Source organism: Bidens hawaiensis, unplaced genomic scaffold (assembly GCF_021521415.1).
Source record: "Bidens hawaiensis isolate Kalapana, Puna unplaced genomic scaffold, B.hawaiensis_p1.1 tig00022355_1, whole genome shotgun sequence".
In the NCBI taxonomy this organism is placed as follows: domain Eukaryota; kingdom Viridiplantae; phylum Streptophyta; class Magnoliopsida; order Asterales; family Asteraceae; genus Bidens; species Bidens hawaiensis.
The window spans coordinates 1-13,196 of NW_027493487.1; the positions used below are offsets into that span (position 1 = coordinate 1).

General features: G+C 34.1%; 1 protein-coding gene and 1 long non-coding RNA gene across 2 annotated transcripts; both read right to left on the reverse strand.

Moving 5' to 3' along the window:
- Positions 1-9,173: 9,173 nt before the first annotated feature.
- On the reverse strand, positions 9,174-10,359 carry LOC143565479 (uncharacterized). Its single transcript, XR_013141080.1, has 3 exons — positions 10,279-10,359; positions 9,369-9,409; positions 9,174-9,299 (listed from the first exon to the last, which is right to left on the reverse strand). It is a non-coding gene; the product is annotated as an uncharacterized LOC143565479 (long non-coding RNA).
- A 103-nt stretch (positions 10,360-10,462) lies between these two features.
- On the reverse strand, positions 10,463-12,852 carry LOC143565478 (peptidyl-prolyl cis-trans isomerase FKBP16-4, chloroplastic-like). Its single transcript, XM_077052441.1, has 6 exons — positions 12,756-12,852; positions 12,580-12,681; positions 11,732-11,787; positions 11,565-11,620; positions 11,359-11,416; positions 10,463-10,726 (listed from the first exon to the last, which is right to left on the reverse strand). The coding sequence occupies exons 1-6, from the start codon at positions 12,847-12,849 to the stop codon at positions 10,649-10,651; spliced, it is 444 nt and encodes a 147-aa protein (XP_076908556.1). The 5' UTR covers positions 12,850-12,852; the 3' UTR covers positions 10,463-10,648.
- Between the last annotated feature and the right edge of the window lie 344 nt (positions 12,853-13,196).

A 13,196-nucleotide genomic window follows, 5' to 3' on the forward strand; every position in this document is an offset into this window, starting at 1 on the left:
ACCCAACCCAATTAACATTTTTAAATATAACACTTAAGTGAAAATTAAATACAAACATGAAAACAACATCCTCAACGACCTATAAATTATGTTTTTATCGACCAAAAGATCATCGCCTCATCGGCTTCGCCAGTTCGCTTCAAGGCTTCAACCATCTTACATGCCGAACTTTAACCAGACGACAAGAACGGACAGTCGACCGACATTTCTTTGATTGTTTCAAGCCTTCAATCAATGTAGACCTCACAACAATCTTTCTTTGATTTGCGTAATAAAATGGGTGACGACTATATAGTATATTTGATCATTGCATTTGTTATATTGAAATGAGCTTTTTTTAAGTCGCGATTGAAGATGTTATGAATCTTTTTTTAAAACGTGAAAATGCGCATGAAACACTTATAATATGTAATATTTTTTCATTAAATATAATTTTGTATTTTAATGAATGTTGACAATGTATATTTATTATTATAGTGATATTAAATTATTTATCTCACCAAATGACTGACCCGGCCTTTTGGGCCCGAAAACTTTGACGCCGGAAAAAATTCAAGCACTAAAAAATCTGAACCCATAGAAAATGTTTTCCGGCTCCGCCGCTGTTAATAGATACTATTTGATTAACAAATTTTCATTTTTATTGTTTTGGTTTTCATTAAATCATTAGGTTATAATTTGACAAAGAGTCAGCCAATTGAATTCAGATTCAATTCAAAGCATTTTAATTTCTCTTTAATTTGTTTTTTCAAATTTTATTGTAGTGCTCTCATAATCTCATACTTCTAACAATTGGGAAAGCTACCCAACCCATCATTATCGATTTTTTCCACTTGCCATTAAATGTTAAATTGGCACACAGCCAGTTGAGTTCAGATTCAATTCAAATGATCATGTAATATTCGCTATAAACAACAAAAGAGAAGAGTGGACCATGCTACAAACGAACCATTATTTACAAATATGGATATTTTTTCAGCTGCGTATATACCACTATACATGTATCTAGATTCAAGTTGCAAATAAAAAGTCAAATCGTGATTTGAAGGCACCAGATGCACTCACTTTATTAAATGCGAATTAGCATGCAGCGAATACAAAACATGTACATATTTTACAATGTTAATTTCATTTGTAATAAACTCATCTAGGAGATTCCATACGCTGATATGCTAATTTTATTTTTAAACTAGTTGGTATTGTGGGGCCTTATGAGAAAACCAAGCAAAAGACTCAAAAGGTAATTTGATTTACATGTAAGTAGACCTAATCTTGCTGCATTTGTTGACGGTCACATATCTATCAGGTTTGACTGTGAGGTTTAGTAGCTGTAGGGTTATGGTACTAAACCCGGCTTACGACCTTAATTTATTATGTTTGGCTTATTTTATTATATGGACTAATACAATATTATTGGGCTGAGGGGGTTTTGTGGAGGTAACCCTAACTGGGCTAGGCCCAGTAGGGTACCATGATGGTGCCCATGAGGCTCTATATAAGGAGGTCTCCACCTCCTTATTAAAGGAGGTTCTCAATAAGAGCCACCACCATAACCATTTTTGTGTCTGTAAACAAGAGATCCTCGAGATTTCTTAGCAGTCACCTCCACACCCCCAAAAACCATTGCAGATCTGAGCGGAGGAGAGCGAGATTTGGTTACATCATCCGTAGAAGACAATCCGAGATTTGGTTAGATCTCAAGCTACCGAGAAGAGATCGAGTCGTGGTTCGTTCATCTCGAAGACCGGGGAACATCGTCATGGATAAGGTCAGATACATTTCATGTTTCTTCAGTAGCTTTGGGACATCTATCATTGCCAAGATTAGGGGTGGTAGAATCTTCTGGCTGATGTATTCATTATCCAGAACCATGTCACGAATCTCAGTTTTCAGCACGTCTGTCATTATTTCATCATAGATGACATCTGTGTTGCATGTGTCACCGCCTCACCGGTGAACATTGCATTTAGGCAGTACCTGTGTTGTTGTGACTCACGTGTTAGTCAATACCATTTTATCTGCATTATTTGGTATGCACTATGCAGGTTACTTTTGTCAAATAATATGGTCGACCAATATTTACATAAGCCTACGTTTAAGAACACGTTTAACGCGTTTTGAGCAGATACGGGCTTTTGTTTCCAAAAAGGTTCTGGACAGCTCATAGTTGATGAACACGCATAATGCATTTGAAGGTGCGAAATCGTATTTTTGCTACCCAAACGGGCCTACACTTCTTAAGAGTTATTTACTTATTTTTATGTTAAAGTTTAAGAGTTATTTGGACATCTAATGCTTTAAAATATATAGACATATTCCCACACATAGAGTTTCTGTCTGAACCTTCAAAAAGTAAAGCAATATGCAAGCTGCCACTTTTAGACCTGTGCATTTGTCATGGTCGATTCTGGTCATGGAAGCCTGCTAGATTGCCCGATTCAAGTGAGGATCTGTAAAGAATTGGGTTTGGCCAGTTTCAATATATATATAAGTTTTTTTTTTGTTAATCCTTTGATCTGGCCTAGGACCGAACGCTCAGACCCGTTATAGACCTAAATGTATCAGTATAGTTTAGTTGTATACATGATGTGGTCGGGTTTGAGGTTTTAATAGTACTGTCCACAGAAACTTTTCTAAACCACTGACTTTATTTCAATGTTGTATCACATATGAAGTTGTCTAACAAGCAATGAGATCAATTTTAGTTAAATGTTTAGACATTAAGATCAGTTTTAATAGAAGTCACATGCATATAATCATTCTTATTTAGGGTCATACCTGTCTGTGTATCTCTTGATGTTTGTTGAGGTTGGCTTGACGTTATTGCTGTCAAATAGATTGATTCTAGCTGTTTTACATCTGTTGAGGTGTTTGTTTTTTATTTGTTAGTAAAACTATAATAATAACAATAAAAATAGTTAAGTAAAATTTTTAAGTATAGGGTTCAAAAAAAGTTAAAGAGTGAACTGTAGGTGAGTTCAGTACTTACAATCATATTCTTTTACTCTCGTTGATGTGATGGTCAATTCATCTCCAGTAACAGTTGCATCATCGACCAAGTTGATCTGATCTGGCCATAGGGTAATGAGAACTGTCTTGTCACTGTTGTAATTGATATGGGTTAGTGACATGCATTTGATAGAAATATATCTTTATTTTGTGTTTTATAACCTGATATATGTGATATGTATCTTCGTCTCTGATAGCTTATTGCTCACAACATGTCCAATGTAGTACGTGGATATTTGTTAGGTTTTGTTTCTGTCATTCAATGATTTCTGATACACGTATGCTAGCATTTTTTATTTGTTTGAGCTGTTGTTCTTTTATCATTGCTGGAAGCATGGTGTCTCCTACACGATGATATATTTTGTGACATCCTGTAGTTGAAGAAATAGCATTCAGGCAAATGCTATGACCACTAATATTGGTCAACAAACACAGAATCCTAAGGTGCTAAGTGCTAACAGACACAAAAATAAGGAACTTGTCCTATCTGGTATTAAATCTTACCAAATAGAACACTACTTTAACTTCTGGAAATAGGCAGGTATAATCAAACAGAAGTTCAATAAAATCAATAGGTAAAAAACGAATCAGAGAATTGCAGCCTTCTTGAATTACATGACAACTCAATCCTCTTGCCATAATTGAAATTGAAATGGTAGCAACATCCAATGAAAACGAAAACAAATTTGGAGAAAATTGGTAGCAACTCAATTACCGGAAAATTCCAAAACCTAAATTAGGATACATAATTGAAATTCAAAATTACCTGGATCAGAGCAAAAGTTTTGACCAAAGTGATCGAAGGCCCAAGACAGGAAGCACCATCGTACGATTAGGGATAAATGAGGTCGACCTAATCTTAGTTTCAGTCTCAAAAGTCAACACAAACAACTTCTTGATGAAGAAAGAACCGAAGAAGATGAGGAGGTATTTTGGTGTGGTGATGATGAGAAAAGAACGTGAGCAGAAGAGACGCGTGGGTTGAAGGTGTGATGGAGAAGCGGTGACTTACACGTGGAGTTGAATACAACTTTAGCAGCACCATGTACACCTCCTGATGTGTCATGTCTCCAGAAAATCTCCTATCTAACAAAAGAGTGGATTTTCAACCACTTTTTTCATTTCCAGTGCACCACAGAGCTCTATTATGCCAGGTGGCATTAAGAGGGTTATCTCAAAATCCAGTATCCTTATTTTCAGCAACAACCTAATTTGCCGAAATTTCAGTGCAACTCTCTCAACCCAGATCTCATTAGGATTGCCGTTAACAAAAACTCATCCCCCAACCTCTTTTCATTTAACCTTAATTTGGTTCTTCAATTGCCCCGCCATTCATCTTCTGTCCTTCATGAATCATCATCCTCCTTCCTTTCAATACTTCGAAGTATGTAATCATCGATTCAACGATTGAATATTGAAGGTTAGTTTAATGTGTTTTCGATTCGTTACATGATTTCGCAATACTCATCTTCATCAATCATGTTTTGACTGATTAGGGTTTTTTTGAATTGTCTTTTCACTATTGCCGTAATAAAGGTCAGCACCCATTCGCATTTTATATTGCTTTCTTTCGCAATATTGATCCTCACCATTCAGTTGTTGGATTAGTTATATGATATGTTTCGTGTTTCATAGATTTGGTTTTTTGAAACTAAACTAAAAATTTTGATTTAGAGATGTAGTAATTTGTATCCAAGAGTTGTTTGTGAATTCCTATGAAAGGAAGCATTAGATTTATATGTTACTTTAATGTCATCAGTAGCTCCATCTACAACATATAGATTGGTAGTTACCAATTACCCTCTATGATCACTTTATTTATCATAATCTTGTAAGTCGTAACCACTGGTGAAAAGAAACTTGATCCACTGCAATGTATGCAGGGGATATCATGACTGTAAGTTGTTATAAACTTCTCTTCTAACTATCATAATATATAAATTTTATAAAGGTAACAGATTTAGGTGTTCATTGCAGAAAAGAGGTATCTGCCATATTAAAAAAAAAAAAAGAATCTGATGTGAAGAAAACGAAGATTTGGATGAATTGGTAGATCCAAGGCTGGGAAGATATGGGTTGCCAAGCTCAGGTTAGTACAGTTAGGGTTTATACGTTCTTAATGTTTATAAAGTTGAACAATCAGTTGTTGAATGGTTAGTCATAATGTCTATATATAATTGCAATGGAGGTAGTTATTTACATTAACTAAAATCTAAAATTGGTGACTAATCGCTAGGCTTGGCTTGTAAACGAACGAAAGAACACAAACAGAGTGTTGTAATGTTCGTTCGTTTAACTTTAACTATATAAATGATTGAAACGAAAAATACAACATAAAGAGTGGGAATTTTTTTGTTAAAACAAAATGGTTCATGAACGTAACGACCTTACATAACTGAACATAGTTGAACGTACATGATTGAGCTAAAGGTAACAGTTAAAAGTAATTTAAAAAATTGTTTATTGGACCTAAGGGTTTTATTAAAACTAATATAAAATATATTTAATCGACGTAAACTGACAAAAATAACTGACTATAAATAATGCATGCTCACGAACACAAATGAACGAATGATACATGTGTTCATGATCATTTGTTCATTAAATAATCGAACATAAACAAACTTCCAGTTTAATGGTTCACGAACTTTTGAGTCAAGATGGGTTATGATCATAGACAGGTCATATATTTCAAACTTCAAATACAAAATCATTATTCATGTATTTTTATATTTTATGTCAAACAAAAAGAGTCGGGTTCGTAAATAGTTCAAAACAAGTTTGTCAATGGGTTTTTTTAGTAATGCGTTGAATGGTTGTTTTAAAAGAGTCTCAAATTGATTCGGGCCAAAACATGTGGGTCAAAAAAGGTTATGATTAGAATGATCTGTTATAAGTTGATAGTTTTTTTGAACTTCAAAGTCAAATTCATTATTCATGTATTCAAGATACTATGTTTTTGTTTGTCTAACACTGCTTGAAGATAGGTTAACTTTTTGTTTAGGGTCTTTAAAATGGTATATTGGTAATTCTGGCAGCAAACACATTGTTAACAAATTCAATTTGGGCTTAATTTGCAGCGGATTTATTTTGGTCAAACTAATTCGGTAGCAGCCATAGATTGGCAATTTGATATAAGCATGAAAGGGTACTTTTGTCTCAAAATTCAATGTGTTAAGTTCATTTGGCTGCAAAATCAAAGATTAGTGTGCTGTTGACTTTTATTTTAGTCAAAAGTCAGTTAGGTTGCAAGTTGTTTTTTTGATTTCATGTCACTGAGAATAAAGGGCAGATTTGGAATGTTTTAAAATTCAAAAAAGATTTTGGTTAAAAGGTTCTAGCATAATACTTGGTTTTGATTCGACAAAGATACTTTGAGAACTTAGTTGTTAAAACTGTTGGTGAATCTTACGAGGTGCTTTTATATACTCATACTTATAAAAGTAAATACTAAGCCTTTTCTATTTTTTTTTTGTCGATTGTTATTTCTTAGTATTAGAATAAGTGCCATATCCTATTTCAAGTGTTCATAGTTGACAAATACTTCTGCTATGATATATTTTTGTTTAATTTAAGGTTATCTTCTATTATTAAAATTTGATTGTACAGTGTTATAGTTTGTTATGGAAAAGGCCAGACTCGACATAAATTTTCGCAACTGTCTTTCGCAGCCGTCTGCGTCTGACATCAGTTAACTTACTAGACTCAGGATTATAGATGACCAAGAAAACTATTTGGAACCATCTTTGGTTTAGAAAACTAATCATATTTATGATTCATTGATTTACTTAATCAAGTCTTTTGCTTTTGTAGGAGTAAGCAAAGCAATGAATGAGTTGAATGCCTTTTTGGGTGATAGCAATGACTCTTTTGTGGTAACATCTTGAACAATATCAACCTAAATGGTGTAATCACAAGGGAAAAGGGTTTTTGTATATCATTCTTCTTTGTGTCGGTTGTTCGGTCATTTCTAAATATGCACAATTAAAAGAAACTCTTCTTGCTGATAAACAAGTGTCTAACCATAAAGCGTATTCTGAATCAGAGGTGATAAAATATAAAAGATTATCCAAAGGTCGAAGAATCAAATATTGGAGGATGAAAAGTAAGTTACAGAAAAGTTTATATTTGTTGTAACTTGGAGGTTTATGTACAAGTCAGTCAATCAATCAATCATGCCCAGTGAAATCCCACCGACAGCAAAGCTATAAGTAGGGTCTGGGGAGGGTGGGATGTAGGCACACCGTACCTCTATCCAAAGGAATAAAGAGGTGGCTTCCAGAGAGACCCTCGGCTCTAAGTATTGTAACTTTTTATTTTTCATAATTCATTGTTTTTCGTAATGCTATGTAATGTAATATGTAAGTTCGACTTATGTTATGAGATGCAGTTAATAGATTTATGAATTATATGGCCTTTTTGTGTTTTCATAATAATGAAAGTCTATTAACGTATAGTTATATCATATTATTAATGTTATAAAATTTGATTATTTAATCATTTTGCTGTTTCTGTTTTATTAGCAGCCCGTGTGTACACGGGTTCTAATCTAGTGTAATTATATAAATGTGAAAAAATATTTTGAAACAAACCGGATAAAAATTTGTTGCAACTTAAATGGAATTTGAATATGGCATGCTATGTTTATGACTTTAAAAGTGTGCATTTTGTTCTTCAAGAGGTTATATGCTAGGTCTACTAACTTACAATAAATTAAACATTAATTAAGTTTTGAGTAACACTAAATTTAGATTCTAGACTTTCATGATAAGTAGAGTTGGATTGCTCGATGCCAAAGGATACATCGAATTGTTAAATCACATTATCATAACTTTGTCCAATTTAATATAAATACAAAAACTTAAAATTTATGTAAAATAATATGTTATTATAAATACAACATTTACAACTCATTCTAATATATAGAATATGTGTTTAATTGACGATTTTTAAAATTTTCATATGTGTGCTACAGGAGTCAATAACCTAGTAAAGATACAGAACCGATATGAATAATGTTTTCGAAAATATGTTTAGTTGAAAAAAGTTTAAGGTAGCGTTTGATATGCAGTAATGATAGGGGGATGAAATGATTCATTGCATTGGAATGAAAAAAGTAGTGTTTGATTGCTCAATGGAATGAAATCCATCACACATGGAATCCCATTCCATCAAAACCATTCCCCCTCCCCCCTTTTTCATTCCATTCCTTCTTCACCCTACCTTCTTAGCAACACTATCACCTAACAACAATAACCACCACTACCGTTGCCACTACCAACACCTGACCACCACAGTCGCCATCACCACCGCCTTCGCCACCACCACCTTACCACAGCGTAACCACCGCCACCATAGTCGCTGTAACCATTGCAAACATTGTCACCCGCCGTCACCCGCCATCTCTATCACTACCAATGCTACCACCGCCACCCCACCCACCACCACTGCCACCACCATTTTCGTCGCCAAAGCTAACACTACCACCGTCACCCCCAGTTTTTTTTTTTTTTTGTGAAAAAATTATTTTGATATAGGAGTGTTTTTATTATTTTTATTTCATTCATACATTTTTTTTATACTAAACAAAATAAAGTAATAATTCATTTCATTCCTATAGGTTAACCAAATAAGACAATGAATGGTAATGATCCATTTCATTCTCTTGTCCATTCCATTCATTCTTTCATTACATTCCCCCTTCATTACCTCTAACCAAACATACCCTAAACATCTCTTTTTATATAGATGAATACAAGAACCTAGAAAGACAAAAACTAAATGAAGTCATAAACTAATAGAATAATATAACTAAAAACTGAAATGTTAAATGAACAATAAAAATATTCGAAGAACACTTACGTCATCTCAAACAAGACGTTATGGCTTGGAGCAAAGAGTAAAAATCAAGTTAGAGATATAAACCTTTAACTAAGTATCACCGATCTGGACTATAGAGGTGCATATCGAACAGTGAGAGCATCGTATGCCTCAAGTTGTTTGGTGAATAGATAAAAAAAAATAGCGGATTGGATGCTATGTATGTAGTAGCAATATTGTCACACTTCAATTAATAAGGTTGGCCCAAAAAACACACAAATATTATATGCCTTGAGATAAGAAGGATACACAGTTCAATACAAAAATAGCGTGGCATCTAGTAGAGAAAAACTTGTGGTAGTCTGAAAAGCAGCAGAATGGTCCTCACGTTGATGATATTCCAACTTATGTGTAGAGCAAAAGGCAATAGGGGATATTCATCTTATCCTTCAACTATTTTGACAGGAGTCCTACAAAATGTTTATAACTAATTGTAAGTATCTGAGCTTAAAACACAAGGAACACATTCATCTACTTACCCAAATGGACTTTGTTTGATCGACAGCAATTCAACATCTATCTACATTATTAAAACCAAACAACGTAAGATATTAATGTTAAAACAAAATCTATACGCTATGTGCAAGTCCGACTCCCAAGCGATTTTTTTTTATTTAAGTTGAACCCGTCTATAAAATAAATAAAACTTATAAAAAAAATAAAATATATGGTTGAACATGGCCAAAAGTGTACTTTAAAACCTCCTAAATCGGGTTAGCGCTTACTTTCTAAGAACAATTATATTGAGTATTCAATTATTTTTAATCCCTCTTTTTGGCAACTGTGTTAAAAAAGGCTCCACTACATTCAAGATGTGAATAATTCCTTGGTGAAAAGTGACCACAAATAGCCTGATAATGAAATCCAGAAAGAAATATCCACTATAGGTGGCAATCATGACCACTTGCTGAAATAATGTGTTAATTTGGGCGAAGCTAAATCGTATATGGGCTTACTGGGTCACCTTAATTAGTCAGCCATGTCAAAATGAGCCATCTCAAATTAGTCAACGGGTCAAAACGGGTAATCAATATATAATAGAGGGTCCAACTTGGTTAGCAACACCAATGACCAATGTTTGCCGTCACCAACTTGTCGAGACCACCGCCGCTGCTATTCCACCCCGCCACCACAGCCATCACCGCCAGACTACAGCTAGTGCTAAGCTAGAGTGGGTATTTCAATTTTTAAACAACTCATTCTAACCTGATTCCATTTGGCTAAACCGTTTCGACACCTATAAAGTTTGATATTTTTCATATGGCCCGTATTAACCCAATTTCATTTTGTTTAGAATCTGTTCTGACTCATAACCTGAACCCGTTCTGACCCATTTCAGTTTCACCTACATGTTCTCCGTTATAAATACACGCTAGAAAAAATAGGAACCTCAATGGTAGCATTTGGAGGAATTTCCTGGACACCCTTGCTTCCATAAGCAAGTTCAGGAGGAACAATCAGCAGCCGCTGCAACACATATTAATTTAATTTTTTTTTAATTATGAAATCAATTTAATAGTTAATGATGTTCCTTAAATTAAATAAAACGTAGCATAAACGAGTACCTGCCTCCTACACGCATGCCTTGGACCCCGACGTCTAATCCTTTAAGAACATTTCCTCTCTCTGACTCACCAACGTCAACCCATAAGGCTGGAACATCAAGAAATTTCATCAATAAAAACCCAAAATTACATGTAACCGGAGCATTGTTAATTAAAAAACGAGTTACATAACAAAGTTGAATATTTATTTATCCTTACTGTTCCTCCACCGACACCAGCCCCTGTCTGCTTGTCATAAAAGTGATGTTTCTCCATTTAGCAACATAGTGCACCTATAATGATATATAAGTTCACTGAGTTACACGTACAAAGAAATCTAAGCAACCTGAAGCATAAACATATTGATCTACCACTTTCTCGCAAATTGACAAAAATAATGTTACAGAATACCTCAGACATGTAACTTATTACATGTTAATATTACTGTGATGCATACAATCAAATTCAGATACACTATATGTGCCAAAAATTTTGGGAATCATTTCATATACATCCTTACAAACTTGAAAATTTTCATATATACCCAACCGAAACTAAAAATATCCAATATGCCAACTTTAGTTAATTTTTACTTAATTACCGTTCAACCCCTTTACATTATATTTGTATAAACGAAGTTTTAATTGGGTAAATAAAAAAATTGAATTAATGTTTTAGAAAGTAAATGGTTATTTGATAAATGTTTGTAACGAATTGGATATATTTGATATTTTAACTACTTTGTAAGGGCGTGCATGATTTTTTTTATAGTTTGTAGGGGGGTATATGAAATTGGCCCAACAACTTATTGTAGAAAATACAGCCTCTTAATCACTTAAAACAAAGTTAACACTCCTTCATAGGCTCTAAAACCATTTTAAGAATACAATAAGAGCTAAAAATACAAATGTGCCACAAACCGTACTGCAACCCGAGATCCCTTCACTGCTTCAGCTCCATTTCCAACCTTCAAATCATAGTACCTGAGCACATTTGTCATAAAATAACCTAAAAGTAATGGGAGCAAATGACTTCTTTTTATATAGATACTAAGTTGATTTAAATAATAAGATTAGTTGTTATTGCCCACACAAATCAAAAGGAAACGGTAGGTTTTTGTAATTTACTAACTTTAGCCCATTGGGAAGGGTTGTGTATTCACTCTCGGGCACTTTTGCTCCCTTATTCTGCAATAAAGAAAATTGAAGATTCAAAACATTAAGTGACCACACATATATTAATACAAAGATATAGATATATAAAGACACACACACACACACACAGAGAAAGAGTCTCACAGCTCTTCTACTTGTGCTAGCAGCAGAAGCAACATCAGAGACACACAAACCAGCAGCTGCTCATTTAAAAAATTTATTTCCACATATTAGATATAACAATACTAAATTACTGCATCCATTAATAGTATCCTTTTCTATCATTCTATATTGGACACTATAATTTGGATCAACAAATTAATCCTTCCAAATTACAACATTATAGGCCTAGGGATGCAAATTAACGAGTACAGCTGCTCACGGGCTAACGAGCCCAAGCCTGAGCTTCACTTATTGATCTCGAGCCGGCTCGCGAGCCTATACAAGACTGCCATTTATATAATGTTATGAAAAAAATAACTAAATAAATAGATAATATATATTATATTATATTATATAAAAAATTATAATTGAAAACAATATGTAAAAATAATTATAAATATATAACAATTAATTAATAAATAGTAAACAAGCCGACCTCGAGCTTGAAAAACTACTCACAAGCATAGCTCAAGCTTAATTAATAAATGGTAAACAAGCCGAGCTCGAGCTTGAAAAACTGCCCAAGAGCATAGCTCGAGCTTGAAAAACTGCCCAAGAGCATAGCTCGAGCTTTAGAAATAGATATTGAACTGAACCGAGCTCGAGATTGAGCTGTGTGTAAGTTAAACGAGACGAGCCGAGCCGGCTCGTTTGCACCCCACAGAAACCACAAATTTCAAATCCAGAAATTAAACTAGTTCAACAAATAAACCGATTTCCTGAAGAACATTATTCATGATATTGATGAGAACGTATTCGAATACCAATAAGCAAATCAAAGTTATGGTTCCAAATGAATAATAAGAAAGTGGTAAAATGAGTAGTAATACCTGCAGAAGCGAGAAAGCAAGTGATAAAGGCTCTTCTAGTCCACTGAATTTCAGAAAATTTGGCCTTTGAACATGCGATTGAAAACTTAACTTTTGGGGGCTCTGCATAAGAGAACGAAATTAATTGTTGAAGAAAGAAGATATTAAGAGAATGAATGGATTTTATAATTAATTACTGCAACTAGTAGCCGCCGGGGAAGGGAGGAAAGATGGTTTGTGAGGGTACAGAGAGAGCTCCATTGCACCTGTTGTTAAGCTAGTAATATTCATTTCCTTCTTGCCTTGTCTTCTCCGTCTATGCGCTCAGCCTCAAATGAATGACAAAGATTTTTGGATAGTATTCTAAATATCATCCACATTTTTTTCTGGTACTCACCAAAATTTCTTTTCTTTTCTTTGTTTTTCTTTTCCGGATATGTTTCCTTCTTAAATTTTTATTAAGGGTGGCAAAACAAACCCAAATATAGGCTTGTAAACAAACCGAACGTTCAGTGAACTGTTCATAAACTGTTTGGCGGGAAGTTTGCTTATGTTCGTTTATTTAATAAACGAACGAACATGGACAAATGTTCCGTTCGTTCATTTAAGTTCATGAACATTCGTTTATGTTCGTTTGC

Bases quoted from the DNA above. Each gene is read 5' to 3' on its own strand.
- LOC143565478 (XM_077052441.1), bottom strand. From the start codon at position 12,849: ATGAATATTACTAGCTTAACAACAGGTGCAATGGAGCTCTCTCTGTAC. The intron at 12,682-12,755 runs GTAATTAATTAT...TCTCTTATGCAG, and splicing joins CCCGGCGGCTACTAGTTGCA to AGCCCCCAAAAGTTAAGTTT. The intron at 11,788-12,579 runs GTATTACTACTC...TTAAATGAGCAG, and splicing joins TTGCTTTCTCGCTTCTGCAG to CTGCTGGTTTGTGTGTCTCT.